Consider the following 25,935-nt stretch of genomic DNA (forward strand, 5'->3'; position numbering starts at 1 on the left):
GCATAAAAACTACAAAGTCACCCAAGGATGCTCACTGTTCTCTCTAACAACTGCTGAACAAGCTTGGTAGTTCTTGAAAATTACTGATGCAGGTGTTTGGCAAAATTAATTCAACATTATTTTGAGGATAATCACAACCTTCCTGTAGTATCAGACAAGTGGCTTCAGTTGAAGTTCCAAGATTGCTCTTTTGAATAGAAAAATGCCAACACTTTCTGCTTTTCTGTCATTCAGAGCTGTCTTTCACAGCAACAAAAACCGCAAGGAGGGCAGAGGCATTTTCTCCCCTCTTCGGCCATTCAATTAGTAGCCAAAGATAAGTATTACTACAAGGAAGGAAAGCTGCTGACAGGCCTTAGAAAATTCTGTTTCACTGGCAAGGAATTTCTTTTCCCAGCCTACCTTCTCTGGGTTCTGGCAGAGTGGACAATCACATTCGAAGCAATACTGGCGCATCAGCTGCTTCTGGCGCTCCCTGGTAGGCACCAGTGATTCAACATAGCTGATGGTGAGCTGTACATAAAAAAAAAAAAAAGAGTTGGTATATTTTACAAAAAATCCATATTCTGTGTATGTATTAGCGGAGGCAACATTTTTTTGGATACAAAATTTTTCCCAGCATAAAATAAAATGCTAACAGATTATTTTCCAGAAGAAACTGACTACTTTTACAGAAGGTAAAAAGTAGTCAATTTCTTTTTCTTTCACTTTTTCACATTTCAAGATCAATATTGTTTGAAATTATTAATTCCACCCAAAATTATCACTATTTCAACTTTTAATCCTTATTTGTAGGAAAAAAAATAGAAAGGAGAGTGAGAAAAGACAGCAAAGAAGCTATGCATAAAGCATCTGAATCCCTTGTGCATGAAATCTCATTTTCTGTCTAGCTCCAGAGTTTAAGAGTGTATTTACCACTAGTGTTACACAATATCCAACTATCTCCAAATTTTTTTCCTCAGGTAAGCCCCTACTTTCTTGCAAATATATGTTTGAGCCTGGGGAGAATTCCTCTTATGCCATACCCATTTTCAGTGTCTCTGTGATGTTTCCCTTGTGACCAAGGAAGCACAAGAGCATTGCAGTCTAAGTTGTTGAAACTACTGACAAGAAGATTTATTAAAATGATAAAAGAAAATTTGTGCCTAAATTTGTGCCATTTTTCAACTTCTTACACTGTACAGAGTGAATTCCAATGAGCTACAGAGAAGTCTGTAGTTTGTTCACTTTGATGCCTGCCAGAAAGAATTTTACAGGACTAACCATTTGTAGAGTTCTTGAAATGTTTAAAGTGCTTCACAGGCACAAACTAATGATAAGGAAAAGGATATAACAAAAAAACCAGCTCAGTTCAGACCAGTATACAGTCAGATGCTATTCAGTTATTACACTATACGCCCAACACACTTTGAAACACTCCAGAGGGGTCAGAGCTGAAAAAAAATCAGGTCACATTATTTCATCCTGAGCCTAGACACTTCAACTAATTGGGAGAATTTTCACATGGTTTTCAGTTAAATCATGAGAGTCCATTCAAAGAAATTACAGGAAAACCTGACCAATTTTAGTAATGACCATGAAATCCATTGTCAGAACCTGCATTTTTGCAAATTAGTGAGCTTTCTAATTGAATGAGCAATTACCAAGCAACTAAAACAATGCCTGCATTTTTTTTCATTTATTATTACAGTGTAATTTCATTACATATTGAAGGAGAACTGTGTTAAAAGAAGTCTACTGAGATGGCAAAGTCAAGCATTTAAAATAAATATGGCCTCATAATTGAAGATTAATAGTATAATTAATGAGAGAGACAAATTAAAATTCCACAATTAATCAAAAGTTAGCAAGTGTGAGAACTTGGTTAGGTTCAGAATTCTAGATAATGTTGTTCTGCCCCAGCTTGTGGATATCTGAGCCAAGAGAGGATTAGTTTCACCACTACTGGCTTACAGCAAAACAGTCTGCAATAATATTTTACATGGGAGCCTTAGGCTTCCCTCTGATCTTTCTGCAGGGAATGGATGGAACTTGTGCTGCTTATTTATTTTCCATCCTTTTCTTCCAAGCTTTGTATCTTCTGCCCCCTTATCTCCAATGTCCCTCTTATTCTTTCTCTTCTGTTCTCTACCCCTCAACATGAATATCATTTTCCTGTCTAATTCTCAACACTTGATTACCTAAACCTGTTTTCTAGCCATAAATTCTAGCTCCTTGCATAGCCACTTTTGGTACAATGGGATGATTTCTTCCTTGTACCAGTCTCAGGTCTGTCCTTTAGCCTTAGCCTTATCCTTCACCTTTCCCTACTGTGTTCACTTGCTTTCCCAAGTTAGCAGTCCTTGTTGCCCTACTCTGATTTCTCATCTTCAGTGACCCCAACAACTTCTTTCCACAGCTGGTCCTAATCTGCATCCCCCTTGGTGTGGTAAGAAAGATCTGTCTCCCTTCCTTCCCACAAAGCATTTTCCATCCAAGCTGCAGTCCTAACCTCATCCTTCAGACATCCAAAACCCAATTTCCCTCTCCCATCAAAAGCCTCCCAAATCTTCATGTCTCCTTGCAACTCGCAAGTGTTTTCTGTCAAAATCATTTCACACACTGGCTGTTCCCTGTCTCTTGTCGTCTGAATAAACATCTCTGGTTTTGACTCATGTCCTGCTGGGCTTTATGTTCAGGTGGCATCCAACAGTAAAAAGGATTCAACCAAGTTCAGATACAGTGCAAGACAGTAGGAATCTTCTGACAAAAAAATAATGTGATATTAGTGTACTCTTTGTCAAAATATTTAAGACAATGGTTTAAACCCTGTCATTAGTAATGAAACCATCATTAGGCAGAGTTTAGTTACAATACTGTGAAATAAACACAGAGCCAACACTAAATATACCTTACCTATCCAGCCTACAGGCTTCATCCCTTTCTCTCTTTATATCTTTGGTTTCCATCCCCCCACCCTCAGCTTTTTTCATTTATGTTGCAGAAACCTTGGGGTAGGAAGAAGTTTAAAAACAGACATTTCTTTTTCAGAGGTTGCCAAACAGTTGTGGATATGAACAGTCACGTACCAACATGCTCTGGATTAAAACATATGACTGGGCAGAAAGAGGAAAAGAGGCTCCATCACATTTATCTCTCCTTTTAGCATTTTAACAACTTAGGGTCTCTCCTGCCCAAGTTCAAATTCCCAGCCCTGCCAGGAGAAATCCATTAGGGAAAAAAATGTTTGTAGCTGGCAGAGTGAGTGGCAAAATGTAATTAGAATATTTAGAAACATGATCAACCTAAAAGTGACTGAGCCTATACTAATAATATAATTGTTTAAAACCAAAATTTCTGTATTCAAGTCTCTCTTCTGTCCTTGGTTTAATTTTGGATCACTTCATTAGATGCAAGGCTCATTTAACTTGTACATATTTGGGAAATGTGCCCATTTATCAAAGGTTGTCTTAATGGTATTTGCATGTGGGATGTATGCTACTAATTAAAACATTACTTCAACTGACCAAAGCTTGCCTCTTTATTGCATCGTTTATAAAGAATGTAATAAATCTTTTCCCCCCAAACTGGAGAATATATATAAAAAACATTTATGAAGGCAAGGAATTATTTAAAAGCCATGTGACTTATTGACTCTTAAGACCCTTTCCTTAGAAATACAGCACTGTCTGAGCACAGAAATTCTTTAATCATGGATATGGTGGTTAGTTTCTCATGTTCGTCATCTGCCAACTGAGGTAGACACAATTTTCCATTACTGCCACGATGCAGTGGACTTAATTTATGTAGGGTTTAGTTGTTGTTGTTGGGGTTTTGGTTTTGTTTTGGTTTTTGTTTTTTTTTTTTTTTTGTAACAGAACATAAGCAGCAAAATTTCTTGACGGAAAATTCTGTAAAAATTTAAAATCAAGTATTTCAATGCTAGCGGCAGGGGAAAAAAAAGGAAAAGGAATCTTCTTGGTTTTGCAATCATGGCTCTCAGAATCTTAGGGAGGGTTGTGTACAGAAATCTGTTCCTGAGACAGAGTTACACAAGTGCTTAAGAGTCTGCACTCTTTCTGCTTTGGCACATAAGATCAAAAGGTTTTCTGCAGTGGTACAAAACCAGCAAAACTCCTAACTCAAGGAAAAATTTTTTTCTACAAACTTAAATGGGAAAAAATGTAATGTGTCAAGCATACAAAGATACAAAACTTCTCACAGAATTACAGTAACAAAAACACTATATAACTTGGTTGAAATCTATCATGAAAATAGATTTATTTGCTTATCATCTGAAATTATTATTTGTTTTCAGTATTTAAAAAAATGTTGCTCTGTAAGGTACAGCCAGTTATATGATATTATGAAGAAAGATACAAATTTGCTCTAACTGAACTCTGAAGCTGGTGAGAAGCAAAGAACCCATTTGGGAGCAGAACGGCACCTCAGCTAATCCATTCTGTCTCCCAGCAAGAGTAATTGATTTGAAGCCATAAAACTTCTGATTGGAGAGGAGGGGAAATCATCTCATGTCTGCCTGCAAAACACCAGGTAGACTCAGCAACTAACAAAAAGTCAATTGAAATTATAGCACACATCTTGATGCTGTTTGAAGTGGTTACTTAAGGGTCGGGAAATGATGAAGACCTCTTAAGAGTAGGCTGCTTGTCTTTTTGACAAAACTAGCTGATAGGCTACTTTCCCAGTAAAGGAGCCCTCATGATCTCTAGACAAATAATTTTTGCTTTTTAATAATCCTTCCCCATATCTCATCTTTCTCCGCAACTTTTAAATTTCATTGTTGCAAAGAGCTGCAAGTAAAGAAAATCTTTGTATGCTGTCAAATTAACATCATCTAAAGCTACAAAAACTGTAATTGTCAACATTACAGAGAAGTTGTGGAGGCTCCATCCTTTGTAGAGTTCAAGGCTGGGTTGGATGGAGGTCTGAGCAGCCTGGTCTAGTGAAAGTGTCTCTGCCCACAGCAAGGGACCAGATGATCTCTGAGATCCCTTCCAAATCTAAACATTCTGCAATTCTGTAATTATCTTGAAGAGCAAAAAGGTGTTATAATTACTTCTGAGGTTCTGGAAGCAAAGTTCAGAATGCTGAGATGACCACAATGGCCAGAAATCTCAGCTCCCCATGTCTCTGCTTTCCCTGCAACTTTAGGTGGTCAACAACTCCTTGGCATGAGTAAACTGCTGCAGTGTGCTCTGACAGAAAGTGCTACAAATGTGCAAAAATATGTTCCTGTAAGGATGGAATAGTCCTCTTCTACTAATCTGAGCTTGACTTGCTACTCAGCTCCTTATTTCTGATAAATCTAAGTGCTTAATTTCTATTAATTATTTTATCATGGATCTCATTCTGTATGCATCTAGTGTAAGTTTGAGCAGGATAAGAGAAAATTTCTAGTGATCATAATTTTTTTGTTGCTTCATGACGAAATAATGTTCATGTTACTATCTCAGAGCACCCAATTTATTAAGGAAACCCAATCAGTTTCCTCCCTGACATGTATCTTCATTAGCTCAGTAATATAAGTTAAAACTCAGCTCACAACAGATGATACAGTTTCATGTACAGATGTTTGTAAATTCAATACCTGGCTATTACTAAAACTGAGCTCACCCTGCTCCAGGCAAGCAAGAAGGCAGTGTGGAAAGTTGCATCAAAGTCATCATGCAGAACACAAAATGAAAAGAGGCAGAAGTTGTGTATAAGGAAAAGTAAATCGGTACTGACTTGCACATACCCTCACAAAAATTTTATTTCCCTTCCACTTCCCATAACAGATCTAACCTAATACTGACTTTGTAGCTTTACTTTGTCTCTTAAGCCTTAAACACATTTTTTTCCTGGTAATTCATTAAAATCTACTGTATTTTTAAATAAGCAACCCATCTTAGTGAACCGGGAAGCCAAGAGGAAAGTTACGGCTAAAGGATAATATAGGAGGAAGGTGTCTATAACAACACTTAAACAAGAATGCTGAACTGAAAAATGTCTATAATTGATAGCTCCACAAACATGTATTGCATCCTGAAAGAATTCTCTCGGCAAAAAGGTAAGCATGCAAAAACATTTTTGTTGCTTCTTAACAATGTTTCACTGAAAAAAATATTCTACCACTTACTTATTTTGGTTATTAATTTGAAAATAAGCATAAAAATTTTTTCAATCATTTACTTACTGTGATGCCCTACTATCGTTGAGAAAGAATACATTAAAAAAGAAAAAACTTCATGGGCACATACTAGGCGTGTCTAAATCAAAATAAGTATAGAGTTTTAAGAACAGGTGTGAATCATATTTACATAAGGTTATGATTTTGAAATGACCAACAGCTATGACTGTGTAGGTCATTGATGCATCTGAAATTACATATATGCACACTTTTCAGGTCTTACTGAATTAAGCAAATTCAGTACTGCATTGCTACAAAACTTTTTTTTTTTTTTTTATTTCTAGCCACAAATGCTTATTTTCAAATTAATACAAGTGCTATTGTAAAAAAAAGTAGAGATTACTTTAGATCAAATCACAAATCTCTTGAAAAGGATATTTTGAAGTCTTTCCTATTGAAAGAATTTCCTAGTAAAATGGACAAGCAAACAAACCTTGTTTTGCTGCTTTCACTGTCAATGAAAAGTTTACTACAACTGCATGGTTGCCGCCTGACAAATGTTATTATTGCAATGACTTAAGGAACACTGCATTCCACTCAGAAATACTGTAAGTGTTCCCATCAGGGTAAAGACACTCAAATACAAACAAAATGAAGTGCCTAGAGGAGGAAAGGAGGAACAGGAATTTATCAAGATTGCTAGTGATTTATGAGAAGTAATGATTACGGGGCCCAGGCAGTGTGAAGAGATGATTCTATTTATCATTTTCCTCCTGATAGCTATGTGCTAGAAAGTGGCATCAATATATCATCAAAATATTAAGCTGGTGGCCCAGCAGTCTGGAATTTATTTAGGGAGATGTCATTGTTGCAGGTGTCTGTGATGGAAGGGAGGACAAGTTAATTACCTCTTCACCAATCTGGATCTCTCGGACAGAGTGAAGTAAAAGCTGGTATCCTTCAAAAACGATCACGCAGTTTGGGTCACAGCTGTGGTTCAGTAAAGACATGCTGTGAGGGGTGAAAGAAAGAAAAAAAACTTAGCAGAGGAGTCTCCATTGCCATTTCCCTTTAATCATTTGAAAGTAGCTAACATGATTACATCTGAAGTATTAAGCAATTGAGTCATGAAACAAATAAATTCCCTGTTAAATCAGCTGCTCCTGGTTAGGGGAGGAAAATGAATGCTTAGAAGATTTATATTCCTTAGTAATAGGAGCCATGTCGGGATCTCTTCAAATGTTTCTGCCTTTTGTGTATTCAGGGCAGGAGGAAGGCAATGGCCCCCTGATTCAGGGGACTGGGCAAGAGGGAACAAGGTGACCTTGTTACCTTGACACTAACCTTGTTACCTTGACAGTCCCTCCCTTGGCAAGAGGGACTGAGTTCTCTTTCTGCTGCTTCTGCTCAGTTTCAGTGCACTAACCTTATTGATTACTTGACTGTCACTGCAAGCACAGCTCAAAGGGGCCAGCAATCAACTTGTATTTCCTATCAGGAGAAAATGGAGTATACTATGCCCCAAAGCCAAAGAAGTTGGTGTTTAGAGTTGAAAGAAGAAACATGGCCATTGTCTCTATTTTAATGCATATTTTGGCCCAGCCTCTGTTCTTGTGGCATGTGACAGCTGGGGCAGCACAGCTCCTTAGGGAGCTGCTGGCACCCTCAAGAGACACAAGCACTGCACAAGCACACCCTTCCCACTGTCTGAAGGACCCTGCTAACAACATCTCCTATACACCTCTGAATCACGAGTTTCCTTAGCTGAGAAACAACTGACTCTACCAGGCAAATATTTTTGGTGTAGCAAAAATGGGGTTGATGGTTTTTTCCCTATGGGAATGACCCATTGAAAGAACAATTCTGGCATTATCAGGCTGGAAGAAGAATTTTTGGCTTGTCCAGCTCCTAGCTGCATTTATATTCTGTCCTTGTTCCTTGATTCAGCTACTCAAAATCCCAGCTGATTGATGGTGGTAAAATAGAGGATGTTGCCAAGGGTCAGAGCCCTGCACCAAACCATGTTTATTTAGTTTTTTGATTCTTACAGGAGGTATCAACAGGGGTCTGACTCTTTTGGTATCCCTTCTGGCCTTATAAAATATCTGTGGTTAATCTCCTCAAGAATCCTCTGAGAGAGTATCCATTACACTTATTGTGAGATCACTGGGCACACTCTCAAAGCTGCTCACAATGTGATGCACAGCAGGACCACAGGGTTTTACCTTTTCCAAAATATTTTGTGATGCTGAAGCTATCAAGCCATACAACAATATACAACCTCTTAATAAGGCTTAATAAAGAACTTTTAATTAAATCTCGTCTCATGGAGACACTAGTGGATTTGATGACAATTTCCTCTAGAAGCATATGAATTCATCTGGGAGGACATTTGGCCGGGACTTGTAAACCACAGACTTAAAGTTCTCAATTTTTCCAGCTGTTTTGCTAAAACAAAATTCAAACTGCTCTGAAGTGACCTGGGAAAGAGTCTCTGGCATCCCTTGCCAGTGCATCATCATTGAACATAGATAGATACTTTCTTCACAGTTAAGGGCTTATTTCAACCAAAAGCAAGCATTTCCCTAATAATAATGCTCAAAAATAATATTTTATTTTTCTCAATTATTGTTTTTATTCCATTGTGAAATCAAATTACTGTTTTGCACTTTTCATGACAGTAATTCCCATGTCCTCCTAACTACCTTTCCCCCATCTTTACTTCAAGGCAGACCTCAAGATATTAAGTGTCCTTATTTAAATCTTGCATATGACATTAGAAGGAAAAGAAACAGCAGTGATAGGCCAACTGAGGTACTGACAAACATAATTCAACCATGCATTAACAAAAAAATTAGATGGTACAACATACTTTTAAACTACATACTAATTTTCCATATTTATGATTACAGGTTACTAATTCTACAAAGATAAAATCTTCATTGGTACATACTTCTTTCCTAACACAAATAAGAAACAATAATAAGAAATTGAAATAGTAACATCTATCTCTTAAGGGACTCATCTTTTCACCTTACTGGTTTCTTTGTTATGGTAATTTACTTATAAATATATCAATCTTTTTCTTTTAGTTACTAATTCTGAAGGCTCTCAGCTGCAAAATATCTGTATTCTAAAGCATCACTGAACAGGTTTCCCTCACTAGTCCCAGTTGCACATTCCTGATGTCAGCATTTATTCTCACTTAGAAAAGACTACCACCTCCATAAAAATAAAATACAAAGATGCATACCATTTAAACTGTTTTAATGCTGTAATAAGGACTATTAAGAATGCTTTCAACCAGATTGTATTTTTTTACTCTGCTTTAATTTATTTCCATTTCCCAGTTTCTCATTTAGACATGTTACCTGGTGCTTTGATGGTCCTTACAGGTACCTTGGAAAAAAGGGGAAAAAATTGACACAGATTTTGCCTGTGAATGAAACAGTGTCCACAGTACCTGGGATAGAGGCCAACACCAACATCCTGCATCTCTCCATTACTGATGGTGAAACTGTTACAGGTCACCTGTAAAAACAAGGGAAAAAAATCCAGGATTACCAGAATCATTTGGAAACCCCACACTCAAGTGAAAAAAAAACCCCTTCCAAAATAAAATGAAGGGGCAAATGGTAATTAGATGGGAAACATTGAAGCCCAACACTAGCGCTCTTTCATTTTACAGCAATCACATCTGGGACACACTCTCCTGTAAAACTGCTGTCAATTAAAAGCAGAAATCTTAGTATCCTGAAAAAAAATGTGGGGTTAAACACATGCAGGGGCCCCGTTTCCTGAAGTAGAAGGAAGAGAAGAATAAAAAAAGCCATTCTACATAGAGTCTGAGAAGCTCAGCCCAGGAACAACCCAGCAGAGGATAGTGACTGCTGGTGGAAAGAGTGGCTGTTCTCCATGCAGGAACTCTGCTGATGCCAGGCTCTCACAGCACCTTTTAATGAGTAGCAGTAGAACCCATGGAATATATATGTGGGACTGTTTAGAAGAAAATAGCAGCCTCAGTTTTGGCAACCTGATATGGGCACAAATAAATGCAAAATCTTTCACATTATGGGTATTTGGGTTTGCATGTAGAAGATCTGATGACAAAGCATGTTCAAATTGCCGTCCAAGGGAAATACAACCTTTTCTTTAATTTCAAATATTCCTATTGTAAATGTATTCTTCCTTCATATAATCATACAATATTAAAGTGGTTTTAGAAAATAAGGGGGAAAAATGGAAGATTCCTGTAAGCAGATTTAGTCCTACCCCAAACTATCAGACTGAGCCTTTTTGGTGTTCAAGATATATCAACACTTAGTAAATGATTAACAAGTACAACTTTCATGTGCTTAAATGAAAGAAAAAAAAAATCAAACAGAATTCAATTGTGAATGTATTTTTCAAGTATTTGATTTTTGGGGAAGAGCTGGTTTTGGTGTTTTCTTACATTAATTTCTTAGATATGTTGATAGTTATTATTGATGTATTAATATCTTCTTTAGAAAAATACTGCATGATACTGCATATACAAGAAAAGTCCAAGGTCTCTTCTGCATAGCATTGGATTATTAATGTCATTAATTCTCATTAGAACAGAAAATGAGTTAAGAGTAGGGTTTGGCAGACATGGAAATGAGATTTGAAAGTTGCAGTTTTATTCACAGAGTAATTGTCCAGAACAATAAATGCACACCTATGTTTTAAAGAGGTATGTTGAACAATTTAATAGTATAAATTATCCTATAAACTGACAAATTATTATTTATGATACCATTAACCATAAGGTGAAAATGAAATCCTCTTTCAAAATTTCTCATAAATTATGACAGCAACATTAATTTAAATAAATGTACACACAGTAGGGCATGTGTTTTTGTAAACCATTAAACAATACTTTGATTAGTCTATTATTTATGTAACCCTTTCAAATGTTCCCTATCAATTATCAAAATCATACATCTTAGTTATTTCTTTCCTGCTGACATTGGGTATAAAGTGTCAGACAACCTCTGAGCAAAGATTAGTCCATTTCAGGTGGCAATTATCCTGGTTCTAAAAATATTGACCTGATTTTGGTATTTATTGAAAAAATAATGCCTTCCAGGTAAAATAGAAAGAAAGCCAGTTTTTGTGAGCCTTAGCTCTCTCTAACAGATCATAAAGTAGCAGAGGTCAAGCATGTCCTAGAAACAAATGAACTCCTCTTTCTTGCAAATCTCTTATCATTACCATAACATATTTATATTAATAACATTGAATTTTGATCACCATAGGGTTATAGAGACTGTTTCATCATTTTCTATTAAAGTTATATATTATATTATGTGAAAAGATTTACACACAGAAGTCACAATATTTTTACCTCTTCCTTTTTGAAACATGAATCAGTTTTTTATACCAGGATACCTTCAAAGAAAACTTTGAGATGAATGAATAAGCTGAGATTCAGATATGGAGAGCTATTTTTAATAGTAGTTCACTGTGAGGCACTTTTTAACCTCTCAGATATTTTCACAATACACAGATGCATCTCAATATCCATTAAGGCAGTGAAATGCCATCTAGTTTCTAATTATTTACAGTTTCAAATATAATACTGGGAATCCAAAGTATACAGGGCCAAATCTAAAAAGGCATTTAATACACAAACATGGGTTTAAGTGCTCCCATGAGTTCTGAGCTGTATGATTCAGTGCACAATCCTGCCAGAGGCAGAGGATCTGTCAGGTTCTATGAGGTTTGTTTAACCTCTGAGAAGACAATCTTTCCCCCCTTTTAAGCTCAGGAATGGAAAAAACCAACTGCAATACACAAATAATGTGTACTGCAGAGAGCAACCCCGGTCATGGCTGCTTCTGTGCTCAGCAAGTGGAGAGAGAGGAACTGAGATTAGGGTGGAGAGAGGAGGAGGATGTCACCATTTACAGTGTGAGAAATTCTGGTGTAATGGCAATCCTCCATAGACAGCTAGCAGCCCACAATGATATCAAATATGAAATATTCATAGGCTGTTGCTATATGGTTGGCTTTCTGTTCTCTTTTAGATTTGTTACAAAGTTTCTAAAAAATCTACCGAATCACTTCTACATTTCTATTTATACAAACTTTTAGGATGCTTTAAGTCTGACTTAAAGATCCGTTCTATCAAGGGGAGTTACGAGATTTCAAAACGAGAATTGGTTGTAGATCACAACTTCCAAGGAACAAAATGAAGACAGCATTTTTTTTTAGACAACACCCAAAGAAAAGTCAGTTTTTCTAGCTTCCCAAAATTCACAGATGTAGCTCAAATAACAGCCAAATCTGGAGTATCCAACATTTCTGCAGGAGAGCATGAGTAAGCTGCTTGTTCCTGAGGCAATTGTTTACAGATCAAAGCCTACTGGGACTGGAAGTTAACTAACTCTGTTTCTAGGGGAAAAAAACCCAACACATAAACCCAAGGCAAAACAAACACTTTCTCATGCATCACAGCATTTCTTTCAAGTTTCATAGTTATTTTGTGCTCTTTTTTTTTCTGCCTTAACTGACTCTATTCCTTATACTACAACAAGGTACTGATTCTATGTGATTAAAAATAAGAAAAATAAACAAATCTCAGCAACTGATTGCTTCAATGAGTGTTTTCCAAACAATGGTATGGTCCTTGTTGTTTTAAATACTGCAGTATTAATTATCTCAGTAATTTAATTTGTGTTTGTCCCTTCTGAATCCTTTAAAAATTCCTTTCTATCCAGCTACAAAGCACTAAGACAGCATATCCAAATACAAAACCAGAATCAAGTACTCACAAAGTTTGTTATACCCACAAATAAAAAAATTGCCATGTATTTCTGAACTTCAAAGCGCAAAGACAAATTACTTGCTATTTCTACAGTTTCTGAAAAAACACTTCTCTCAGCATGAGAACCTAGGCAAAATTCTCAGGGGAGAGTCACAAACTTTTCAAGCCTCTAAAATACAAAATGTTGAAATATTCTAGAGTGATCAAGGTGAATCATCATAGCTTGTTTGGCCACAGAGCTCTAGTCTATAAACTCAACAGTTTACAGAATCACTTCTGAGTGTTTGAGTTGCCTCCATGGCAATAAATCCTGCAAGTTTATTTAAAAGGAGGTGCTATTTGAAACAACCAACAATATTATATAAACTGACTGAATTAAATGATTTGTTCTTTTGAGGCTACACATATTTTAAAGTACCCTGTACCCAGAAAGGTAACACAAGTAGAAGACATAATCTCTCCTAGACTGGTAAACACATAATGAGTAAACCAATTTTACTGACTGGCCAATACTCTCAGGCACACCTTAACACCAAACAGAAATTATTGCAACCTTACATTACATTTGATTTTCTCTCTGAGTGACTACTGAAAACTCTGTAAATCTACCCTGTAAAGAGGCCACTGTTCTCAAGATGTCTAAAGCTACTGTCTGAGAAATCTCTGTCAGTGCCAGACTCACAATCAAGAGGACAGCCATGATTTATTTTGGTGTTTGCATTTGACAGAGCACAGAGGCTTCAGTTTTGCAACATAATGAGTTGCATTTGCTCTCAGTTAAGACCTCATTCCTACAGCTTTATACTGAGGATTTGCCTTTGGGTTAAATAAAGCAGAGTTAGACTTGATGGCAGGACATTCCAGCTTTGGAATTTCAGACACTCAGACAATGAAACACATCAATAAGGGTGTAAGGGAAAGAAAACAAAGCATTATTGGCTAACACTTGCTGCACTGATCAAATTACAAACACCAGGGCTAATAATCAATCATTTTGTCTCCACGTGCTCCTGTTACTGCAACACAGTGAGGCAGCCTTTATAACACACATCAGAAACCCTCCCAAGGACTTCCAAAGGGTATATTGCACTGATGGGGTCAATAGAGTTTCCAGCTCTGATATTCAATGACTCCAGCCATCTCTGTAAATGGTGTGTCACAGCTGGTGTACTCTAATCCAACACCAGGAAGAAAGTCATAATGAACCCTTTTCCCCTAATTTATTAACCCAATGTAATGTAAATTAAAAATAGATATTTAAAAAGTCCTTTCATGGATTATTAAGTTTCTCATTCACACTGAAGCTGCCTGGGTATCACTGGTCATGGCCAACTATTTAACAAAAGATACTGCAATGTGTTCTCACGTTAATAGACTTCTCAAGAAACTCAAACATTTCTCCAGGAGGAAGGGGTGAGCAGTAAATGCTAGGTGAGGGGCACATTCCCTTGAATGACCAAGGCAGACCCCAGAGACCTTCTAGAGCCACGACATCCCACTACAGTTCTGCACTGATAGCTGGAAGATGAACAGATAACAGGCACAGATGGTTGGTAGATCTCAAATCTGCTAATGACTTCATTTGGCACACAGAGCCCTAGAGCAACAGTGCTAAACTGTAATGCACAGTATGCCACAGCAGTGACAGGCCTGTCAAGCCCCTGTTTTAAGTGTACAACACTCAAGTGCTTGTGCCTACAGTCCAGGACAACCAGGCTTTCTACTCAGACAGAGCTTCTCGCTCTGAAATGGCAGTTCTGTCCATGGTGGGAAGGCATTTGCTACCTGAACACCGCCCTGAAAGGAGCCCTGTAATGAGGCACATTTGAAAACTAGACCTTTGTGCCTCACATATACATGCTTACAGGTTTTTGCCATATCAGGAACTTAGAATCCAATTTTATGTTGCATTCAACTCAGACACACTTACTGGCTTCCATGATGGCCACAGAAACAAAATGAGATGAAAGAGATATCAGAAAGAAGAAAATAGGTGTAGAGGGAAAAAAAAGCTTCTTCAGTGTTTTGACAGAATCACAGAAAAGCTGTGATTCTGTCAAAACCCGCAGGGATCATTGGCTCCAACTCCTGCCCAAGAATCACACCATGGGACCAAGAGTATTGTCCAAAGGCTTCCAGACAGAAATCAAAACATATTAGGGAAAGTTTTCTTATTTAGATTTTCAGACTAAGTAAAGGGCACAAGTAGTTAACTGTTTATGATATTTGCTCAGAAGCCAAAGTATGCTGCAAAACCATGAAATTCGAAAAGTTTGTTTCACACATTGACTGAATTCACAAGTGTTTAATTTTACTTCAAAGACTTCCTATTAATCTCCTGTGCCAAAGCATCAACATTTTGGCTGAATTAAAGACTACCATTACCTCAGAGCTAGTTACACCAAAGACTCGCATTTCCAATTCCTTTCTTAGTTCTTCATCTTAGCCTTTGGACATCTTTCTTCACATCAACTAATATTCAGGCCTTTTTTTGCTATCCTAGCACATGAAGTTTTCTGATGAGTGTGCAGAAGACAGGTATCCCTTGCAGATAGGCTGTCACCACCTACAAGACAGGAGACCAGAAATTTGCCCTGACATTAACAGATAATTTAGTGCAAGTGTGCTTCAGGCATCCCTTTATAGTACTCAGCTAAGTGGTGCAATTTTGATTGAAATGGAATGAAAATAGGTCATGGTAAATTACCTCCTCTCCCCTTAATCCCACACATACTTCTCCAATCTTTCAAATAAAAATATTTAGTTATGCAGCTAAATATATTTGATTACTAAGAATTTCAAAGCCATCATTACTAGGACAAATATTATGTTTGCTATGAGCACCTTTTTCTTTTTATATGCATGTGCAACATATAGTTAAAAACCTGACATTGAAAAGGTAAGCCTGAAATATGCAAAATTATTGCACTCAGTGTAAAACAAAATATCTTGAATTTTTGCAGGACTCCCATTAAAGTTTTGTGCAACCTGTCTCAGGCTTTTCACAAATTTTCCTCTGACAACAGTCAGCAAGTCCCATGGTCCCCTTGGTGAAATTTTAGCTTTTACCCAGCTCTGTAAATGTTATTATTATTCCTGCTTTTTGGAACAGAACTGAATGCATCTATTTCGGGAGCAGAATGGGAGAGTGGGAGCTGTGAAGCCACTAATGGATCATATTACAGTATGCTTGCAGCATTTGGCATTATTAATTGGAGTGGAGTAGGAGCATGACATCCTTCTCTTCATCCTCATTTTCCTACTGGTAACTCCACTCCTGTGAAATGGGGAAGAGTTATTAACTTGATTTCAACAGCCACTGCACGCCCACTTATTGAAAACACACTGCTTGTTTATGAATGGGATCAAACTTCATGGGCATCCAGGAGTCATTAACTGACATTGTGTTTGTCTTGCCTATTCTGTTACAGAGATGTTTAAATTCTTTGTAATGGTATATTTAAGAAAAAAAAGAAGTTAGACTTACTATGAATTATTAGGGTGAGATTCAGCTACAGATGCTTGTATGGAAATTACATAGGCAAAATCAAAACCTTGATGAATTACTCTTACATAACTTCAGCTAATAATGTGGGTGGAACAAAGTACTATGTGCCACCTCTTTCCATTACCAAGGTGATTTTCTAAGACAAAACTATTAGACAGTTCAAGATAGGTCAGAGAAATTCTAACCTAAACATTTCAGTGTTTGATGATGTCTTATCACAGAGGCAATATACTTGCTATTCCTTTTGCAAGTGCTTGCTGAGCTGGACCTTCAAGTGTATTTAACTTTTGAAGTTCATCAACCATAAGTCTTTGGATTTGGTCTATTTGGCTTAGTTTGCCCCTTCCCTTCCCTTCCCTTCCCTTCCCTTCCCTTCCCTTCCCTTCCCTTCCCTTCCCTTCCCTTCCCTTCCCTTCCCTTCCCTTCCCTTCCCTTCCCTTCCCTTCCCTTCCCTTCCCTTCCCTTCCCTTCCCTTCCCTTCCCTTCCCTTCCCTTCCCTTCCCTTCCCTTCCCTTCCCTTCCCTTCCCTTCCCTTCCCTTATGGTGTCACAATATCTTTTCTGCTGAGGGGAGGGGATAGGGAATGAGAGGGACTATAAAAATCTGGAGAAAACTTTTTTCATGCCACTGCTTTAAAATTGTTTTCACTGGGAAATTTCTGAAAGCACAAAAGCTGAGAATGTTTGAAAGAAATTTCAAAAAGAGTAGAAAAAAAGGAAACATCTCTTCCAAAATGTAATGGCCTGAAATGAGTACTTTTAAATCTAAAAACTTAAACAAATGTAAATAAATGTCTTGATTTTGAAGTTTCTTCTGAAACTGGCAACAAAACCCATTTGACTTGATTAATTTAGAAACATGGAAACCAATTTTTATGAAAAAACACTTTTTCTCAAAATTTATTTTTAGATGCAGCATGTGGTTTTTGAACCAGCACTAGTCTCACTTTGCTAATTGACTTACAATCTAAACCAGAGATGACTGGGGAGTTTTAGGACTGAACCTAAGACTTTTTTGGTGAAAAGAAATACATGGCAACTTGATATGGAAGCATACAACACTGACAACCTAACTGTGTCCATGATCACTGACAAGCCAGGCTAGACCAAACCTTCTCTGTTTTGCATTAACCAAACAAAATTTCAGGCTCTTATAATGTTTGTGCATTGAGGCCCAAAAGAAAATGGATACCACTGCCAGTTCCTTTCATTTTTCTTACACTTCTTCTCTGTAGATAAATTACTATTGTTTTTCTTTTGACATACAGTTTTATCAAAAGGAATAACTATTGTTCTTTCTATCATATCAATGAAGCAAAAAAAAAAAAGGTTTTAAGTTACTTGGATTTGTTTATTTTCCAACCTATTCCTATAATTCAAACTGGGTGACATTATTAGTTCTACAAATCAGTGCATCAGACATGCCCTTTTCTAAATTCATCACCTTTAGAGTTATAACCCCCTTTCTTCCCATTAAAGACATTAGGAAATCAGTAAGACAATAGGAATCACGTACTGTTCTTCCAGATGGTTGGCAGTCAAAAATCTTCTGAGAGCAGGTAATTTAAGTTATGTGTAAAACCATGATTTGGCAAATACATGTGCTGTTTGTAAAGTGCCAACAAAGAATATCCTAAATAAACTGTTCTCCTTCGAAAGTTTTTGAACATTTGGTTAGCATATGCCTGCAGAATGCATTTTTTCCCACTCTTAGACCTTCCTTCCACAGGCAGTGTATGAAGAGTGCTGCCAGATACAATGCCTGATGCTACTGTGCCATAGCAGGTGATGGGTCAGAGGCAGGCTAGACCTGCCCAGGAACAGTGAGAAGGAGTGGAGTACCAGCTGGTATTCATCCAATATATCAATTCCAGGAGGCGATTAGAACTTTAACAGGAAAAAATAAAACTGCGAAACAAAATCTCACTCTCTATTCAATTCTGAAACACTGGAATACCTAGCTGATTGCCTTAATAAGAGGTCTTTTGAGAGAAAAGATTGGTGGCCTATTGAAGGCACTGAAGAGATTGTTTAATCCAGACCACAGCTGAAGATCTCTTCCTGACTGAAAGGAAAACTGTGCTCTACACATGTGCACTGGCACTGAAGGGTGAATATGCCCACACCAGAAAATAGAAGGTTATGTAAGCCAGAATACATAAGATAAACTCAATGTAAGTACAAAGTAGAACAGTATTTAAATTAAATATGTGATGTGATGCATAGAACAAATTAAAGCTAAAGCAGTAAATTTAAGGCCCTTATAACTGAAGCACTCAGTATTCAATGGGTTCTTGGATTTCTACAGAATGTGTGCATTCTTAATATCTCTGATCTACTCCCCAAGGATTTACGGCCAGCATTTATTTTATATCTCTATTTTGGGGCCATTTTTTTCAAACAATGCAATGATCAGGAAACAGTTTATATAATTCAGTTTTTGGAATTTCGTAACACTGGACATCTCTCAACACAGCACATACATGTCCAGTTACAGTGAGGTACAGCTTTTGTGCTGATGCTGCTCATTTTCTCATTCCCCCAGTTCTAGTCCAACATTCTTGGACAACCTTATTTGATGACAAACTGTAGTCAGTGAATGATGTCAGTGAAAGAAGATTTGCTAGCATTTTATGCTATATTTGACATAAGGTAAATGTAAAAAAACTCAATTCTGCTCTGTGGTCCTGGTCTCCTTTGGACCATGGGGTGCATGTGGCACCCAGGACCTAAATCAGAACATTGCAGAGCTGCATTTCTCAGGCCAGGTCATGGGATTTTGCTTGAAAGGCTCTGGATGCTACAACCTGCTCCAGTCAGAAATGACTGAATAGTTGGTACAAAGTTACAGGAATCCCCTTCTGCATTTTGCCTGGACTCTTTTTACTTTTGAAGGTGTTAGCAGAAATCAACTGCTATTTATGCCAAGAGAAGGAGCCATGCACATATATTGGGTGGTTACATGGGAACAAGGCTTTCAGAACCCACAATGCCTGAACTCCACAAACCAACACCCAGAAACACCACTCCATCCATGAGGATTTCTTAGCAGAAGGCCATTACCTCAACAAAACAATAAATTCCCAACATACTATTCTACCTAAAACTGAATAGAATGCATTTTCCTTTGAAACTGTTTTTCTTTACTGTACCAGATTAGATGTAGCAATTATGTGATTTTCTGCATTGTTAATATACACTATTTCTATTTAAGAAAAAAACACACAATACTTAGAGGCAGCATTAAGCACCACCTCCATTTGAGCAAGAGCCACAGAGAAAATGTAACAATTTAGTCTAAATTAAGCTCAAACAGAGAGCTCTGAGTCAAAAAACATCTAGCAATAAGTTAATAAAAGCGCTGTAAACCAGCTAGATATAAAGTAGCACAGCTAGAATCATAGCTTGCAGAAAAAGTCACAAAAAAGCTGAACTTCTATGTATTCTTTCTACTTAATGAACTCTCTCAGGGTATACAGACTGTAAATTGGTGAGAAAATAGTAAAATAATTGCATTATTTGATCTTTCACTTGTAATGGGGAAAAAAAAAGTATTTAATTTTAAAAAGTCTCTACCAGATATGTTGGAAATAAAAGAAGGTTATACAAACACTACATTGAGCCACAGTTCAAATGCTTGTGGGTAGCTAACTAAAGTTCACAGACCTGTATGTAATTGCTGTCTACAGGAAATACTTGTGTTAGCAAAAGAATTTTCTCCCTGCTCCTTCACCTTTGCCCTTGCACAAACTCAGCAGCAAAGAAAGCTCCTAAGAGCATTTCTGTGATGAAAAGCTCTTGTAGGGGCTTTCTCCACCCCTACAAGATGAACCAAATCTTACCGTCAGGAACAGAATCTTTCAACTTCTCAGAAACATGCTTTTAGCAACTATTAATTGATAAAGGATATATTTTTATACAAATAAGCTTGAAACAAAATAATCTACTCCCTGTTCATATATCTTTGTCTAAACTTCACATGGTTGTTTTGGGGTTCTTTTAAGATTGCAACAAGAGTAAGAGCACAAAATTTACACTTATTTTAATGTAAATTGGCAGTGACTTCAGGGGCACGAGACGAGTTCAACAAAACAGCAATCAGGTAGGAAGAAAGTTCATAAATTGAACTTGAAATAAAATTTCTCTGAGCACTGAAATAGGGTGATCTAATTCCAAGTGGTCAAAAGTCTGTAAAATTCAGACAAAACAAATCACTGACAGTCTGCAAACTTTGATTTGCTTAATTCCTAACATAAGCTCTTGACTACAAATGTGCCATGTTAACATTAAATAATAAAACAAAAATCCATTTTTTTTAAACCAAGACAATGTCTGTGATATCATTAGATAGCCTGAACTGGGAAGTTGAGCAAACATTTTTTAAAAATAACATTTTAATTTTTTTTCCCCCTAGCTTGAGATACCTTGAAAGGCACAGAAACTTTACATTTATCAAAATTGGTTGTGTTTTCCCAGGACTCAAATATATGTATCAAAATGATATATTGCCATTTACAAAGTGCCATTTACTGCCATAACAATACATTTTTCCATGGGAAAGTGACACTTTTGGGTATGTACAAGTATCAAAGTTTCTTTACAGGAAGAGTTGCATCATCTCACTTATACATGCAAGACCAGGCAAGTAATTACCAGTGTGTAGCCTGGAAAGCTGATGCTTTCATTCAATTTTCCTTATGTTACAATTTTAAGTCAATAGTCTTCATAACCTAGATTCAGGATATCAGAAACTTTAAGAACATGACCTCTGCATTTCAAACTCCCAACATGCACTCTATTCACTGAGAAAATTACAATGGCCTTGTGTTATACATTCCAAGGGAGAAAGATGGCTGAGGGGGCTCTGATGGATTTACAAAACTAACAAAATATTCACCAAAAACCCCTTTGAATCACAACACTATGCTAGTGTTTCATGCTATTTTTTTCTGATATTCAGATTCACTCTTGGAAAATCCTTATGTACAGTTTTCATCCTCTTTACTTTGAGCTTTTTTCTCCCTTTTGTGCACATCTGATCTTTACATGTACCCAAAACAAGAAAACAGTGATTTCAGCGAATAATGAGGACCCTCTGGCATTGCTATTACACTTGACAAAAAGCAGGGTGACAGCAAAGAACATAATCATTTTTGGTCACAACAAAACTTGTGCATCCTAGCAAATTCCTTGCCCCACATCCGAATGAAAACTCCAAATTTACACCACAAAGCTCTCTTGTAATCATCACAAACTAAAGAAAGTGCAAAATTGGATCAGAAATATGAACCACAAGGCAGAAGGTTATTCAAATCTACTGTTGCATTTCTTCTGCCGTTTATGATACTGACTCCCCTCCTTATGTTCATACTGCTTTTTACACAAACATCATGCCAAAAACCTACATGTCAAAATACATTCTTCTGTGATGAATTAAGACCTTGAAAACTGAGTATCATAATCATTTGGTTATGATTATTTAACAATACATTCTCCTTACATTTATAACTTGTCTCTCGTCTGATTTGGCTGCATATTTTACCTTTAAATTGTTATACTTTCATGACTAGAACAAGGTAAAACTACAAAGTAATTCCAAAACCCAAGAGATTTCGCTCTAAGGAATCTTTCATGAGACAATAGGATTTTAAAACAAAAAATTACAAAATCATATTAGGTAAGTTTTCATTGTTAGCTTTTCTTATGAGAGCCATATGAGAACAAACAAAGTACAGTCATTCCTTTTTCCACCAATGTGGAAATAATTCTCTTGTTTACATGTTATGACAGGAAAGAGCAATTCATTCCATCAATTCCTGTTTAAGTTACAGTTAAAATGGACTTTTAAATTATTTTACATGCTTTGTTACATTTGGCCATTCATCTAAAATATAAATCAGCTGTGTGAAATTGTAAAATTGTAACCTTTAGGTCTTTTAACATGAATCTAAAATATCAAGCTTTCATATACCAAATATTTCCCTGGTTTTGGTTCGGTTTTGTCTTTTGTGGTTTTTGTGGTTTTTTTTTTTTTTTTTTTTTTTTGCTTTTAACCCTAAAAAAATTGCAAACCATTTTGAAAGTTTGAATCATGATCTAGCCTTTATAGCCAGTGTTTCCAGACTGAGTCCAGCTGGTTTTCAATGGAGAGTCAGTAATATGCCCTCCTTGGTAAAGTAGAAACAGGTGCCCCTCTCCATTGGCAAAGCTCTGACATGAATGAAGCACTTAAGCTTCACTGTTGTTACCTCTTTGACATTTTATTCTCACTGTGATAGCACCACATGGAAGTATCTTTTGAGCTATTACAGCTATTACTACTTGATGGATCATCTAAGTCTGTTGTTCAGATTGTGTAAGATATTGAAACCAAATATGTGAAAATTTTCCCTTAGGATGAAATTTAGATTTTTAAATCTGTTTCTTCAAACTACATCTCCAAACCTCGAGTTACATGTCCATGACTTTTAACAAAGAAGATAACAAGCAGGAAAAGAAAATGCAAAAAACACTATAAAATGACTGAATTTATAAAGAGAAATAAAACAGAACCCCAAACTACGTGAGATGAGGTATTCAAAACCAAGATCAAACAGATAACTTGTTTTGTAATTAGCACTTATTAATTAACTTATTAGTTTTTGTGTAGAGTATGAAAGAGAGAATCTGGCAAAATACCAGTCTTAGCTCCCTCAGTATTTCTAAGCAGCAGTCAATCTCAGACACAGTCCTTAGCTGTAAGAGCCTGCTGGTCTGATCTCGAAGGTGTCAGCGTGACAATCAGTGGCCAGCAGCAGCTTTTGCCTCTGCACAAAAATGCAGGGCTGAACTCAACCCTTTGCAGCTGAAGCTTCACCTGCCCGTGCATCTCAAGGTCCCTGGCTCCAAGCCACACTCACTAATTCACAAAATCTGTCTCATTAACTAAGGAGTTAATATCAGTGGGACAGCTGGGGCTATGTAAACCATACACCTTGCCTTGGAAAGGGGGCTGAAGAAATACTGGAGTTCATCCACTCAGCACCTGTCTCATGGATATTGCACTGCCAATTGTCTTATTGCAGAATCAACTGAACAAACCAGTACTGACACCTTGACCACATAATTATTCTCTTCTGCTGATTTACAAGTAAAAACGTTCAGATTGTCACCTAACTTTGTACAAACTATTCATTCATTTGATGATGGAGAAATAAATGCTCCATGCTTTGCTCTTGTTTTAGAAAGAGGACCTGCTCATGCAAGCACTTGCAGAGAAGTTTTGTTTTCAGCTGAGCTTTCCCAATAACCTCTAATGGGGGGCTCACAGGTAGGTTACTGCTGCCATTTCTCACCTGCCTCAGTGAGTCACCCTGCAACCCAAGCCCTGTGAAAGGCTCACCCATTCACTTGAATATTGCTATTCCAGTCAAAGCTAATTGTGTTATATGGCTTACTGTGTCTTAGTCCCTTCAGTGGGACTACTGTCAGGAAGAAAATGTGAACTTCAAATTTATTTTTTATTGAATACACATATGATTTTCATGCAGAATCTGGCCATTGGGAGGATTCTCAAGGCGGAGGACCCAGCACCATTCCCAGTATCTACTGCATGAGATGGGATGAAGACAGATACAATTGTGCAGGGTGACTTTTTGACATGCTTATTATAATAATTATTATTATAATTTTATATAATATAAAATTATAATTATTTTTACATGCTTATTAATAAATATGTCACTGAGTACTACTTGGCAATACTTAAGGAAATGAATGCAGAAGTCTCTTACCAGTGGAAACATGTTAGAGTGGGAAATCAAACGAAGAACACTTGGTCTTGATAACTAAAAAATTATCTGTTCCACAATACTTCCCTTAGACTGGATAACAACAGCAAAGGTCAAGAAAGCTGAGCAGGCTCTAGAGAGCTGCATCACTACCAGTATGTGGGAAGATAGAAGCAGGGATGTTTTAATCAAAACAAAAAATAATTCTATCCCAAGACATATAAAATGGCAATTGCAAAATAAATCTCGCTGATATTTACTTATTCACACTTTTCTCTGCAGATCTGTGTGCATGACTATGAGCATACTCTCATGCCACTTCATGTGTTTGTCTAAAAAAAGAGATGTTATTTAACAATATGGTCTTTGGCAGAAGTTAGCCGTAAAGCCACACATTTTGCAAACCAAGTACCCATAGTAACTAACAGCACAATAACTGAGCTTAGATATTTTCAATTTCAAAATAATTCACAAATAAAAATGCTACATATTTAAATCAATAAACATCTGAGCCTCTCATTCCCTTCATTTCAACAAGCAAATAATTTTCAAGGGATCATTTACCCTCCAAGTGCAGCTTTTTTCTTTACTTTTGGAATCCCTGATAGCAGGTTGAAAATCTGTCAAAATTAATTTAAAATCAGCTCAAACCTTTCATTCTTGCTGTTGCTATTTTTGACCTCCATGAGCCAACCATGAACTTCATAGTAAAAATTCACACTCAAATATTAAATTGTGACAGTTCCTAAGTCTGCAGACATGTATGCTGACTTAAAAATTAAGGCTTTTAGCTTATTGTAGTTTATTACATTCCGTTGCAAAGTAGATGCTAATGTAAATCACAATCCCAAAGACAAGATGGAAGATGTCCTGCCCTAATACATTAGCAATTAATGGAACAATGAATCTCAGAAAATATTGCTTCTTTATTTTTTATCCCACATAGAAATTGTCACCCAGACCACCATGATGAGACTTTTTATTTTGAGAATAAAATTTTCATTTTTTCTCCTGGTATCATCTCATTATAGGAATAACCATTTTTGTCATTTTTCTTGCCTCAAATTTGGGAAGTAAAATAACAGGGCATTTCATCAGTAGGGAGAAATGAAAAACGTAATGCTTTTGGATATCCTTTCCTCACTACAGCTTCTCATAAAGCTTCATTCCTGCTTCTCACTTTGGCAATTCAGTTCTGTGACTACAGGTTGAAACCACATTTCAGAAGGCCTGAAATACTATTTTTTGTCTATATATGTATAGCTTTATATTTCTATTCGCTCAAGGATATCAAGCAACATGTAGACATTAATTAGTTAAGCATTACAACACCTCTGTGAAGAATGGAAATGCAGAACTGAATAATAAAGATGTTGAATGTAACACCAAGGACACAAAGCACCTCAGCAGCAGTCTGGCATACAAAGGAATTTTCTTGAAGTCGTTGACTGTATCCAAAAGGTTTACAGTTAGAAAGAAAAAAACCCTTAATGTCATTTGGAAAATAACAGAAGCATAAAATCTAGAACTGAAATAGGATTCCTGGTTTTACACTTCCCTGTGGCACATGTTGATGGTGCAGTGCTGTAGTACAGCTGCAGGCACAGCGCTGCTCATGTTATGCCAGTTAAGGGCCATGTATTATTTCATGTCTTCTGTCCTGGCTGCATGATGCTGTGAAATTGGAGAGCAGCTCCAATTTCACTGCTCTGGTACATTTTCAGCCTGCACTTGCCTTTCTCCACTGATTCAGATTA

General features: G+C 36.9%; 1 protein-coding gene across 4 annotated transcripts in view; it reads right to left on the reverse strand.

Annotated features, from left to right (window-relative positions):
• Positions 1-25,935, reverse strand: part of SMYD3 (SET and MYND domain containing 3) — a 381,051-nt gene that overhangs the window by 67,886 nt on the left and 287,230 nt on the right. For all 4 annotated transcript variants that reach the window (XM_058020608.1, XM_058020609.1, XM_058020611.1 and 1 more), the window contains 3 exons: positions 9,576-9,643; positions 7,021-7,123; positions 403-513 (listed from right to left, as the gene is read on the reverse strand). In XM_058020608.1, coding sequence (XP_057876591.1) covers positions 403-513; positions 7,021-7,123; positions 9,576-9,643 — 282 coding nt within the window. The remainder of the gene's footprint in view (positions 1-402; positions 514-7,020; positions 7,124-9,575; positions 9,644-25,935) is intronic.

The sequence above is a fragment of the Melospiza georgiana genome, chromosome 3 (assembly GCF_028018845.1).
Source record: "Melospiza georgiana isolate bMelGeo1 chromosome 3, bMelGeo1.pri, whole genome shotgun sequence".
Taxonomy (NCBI): Eukaryota; Metazoa; Chordata; class Aves; order Passeriformes; family Passerellidae; genus Melospiza; species Melospiza georgiana.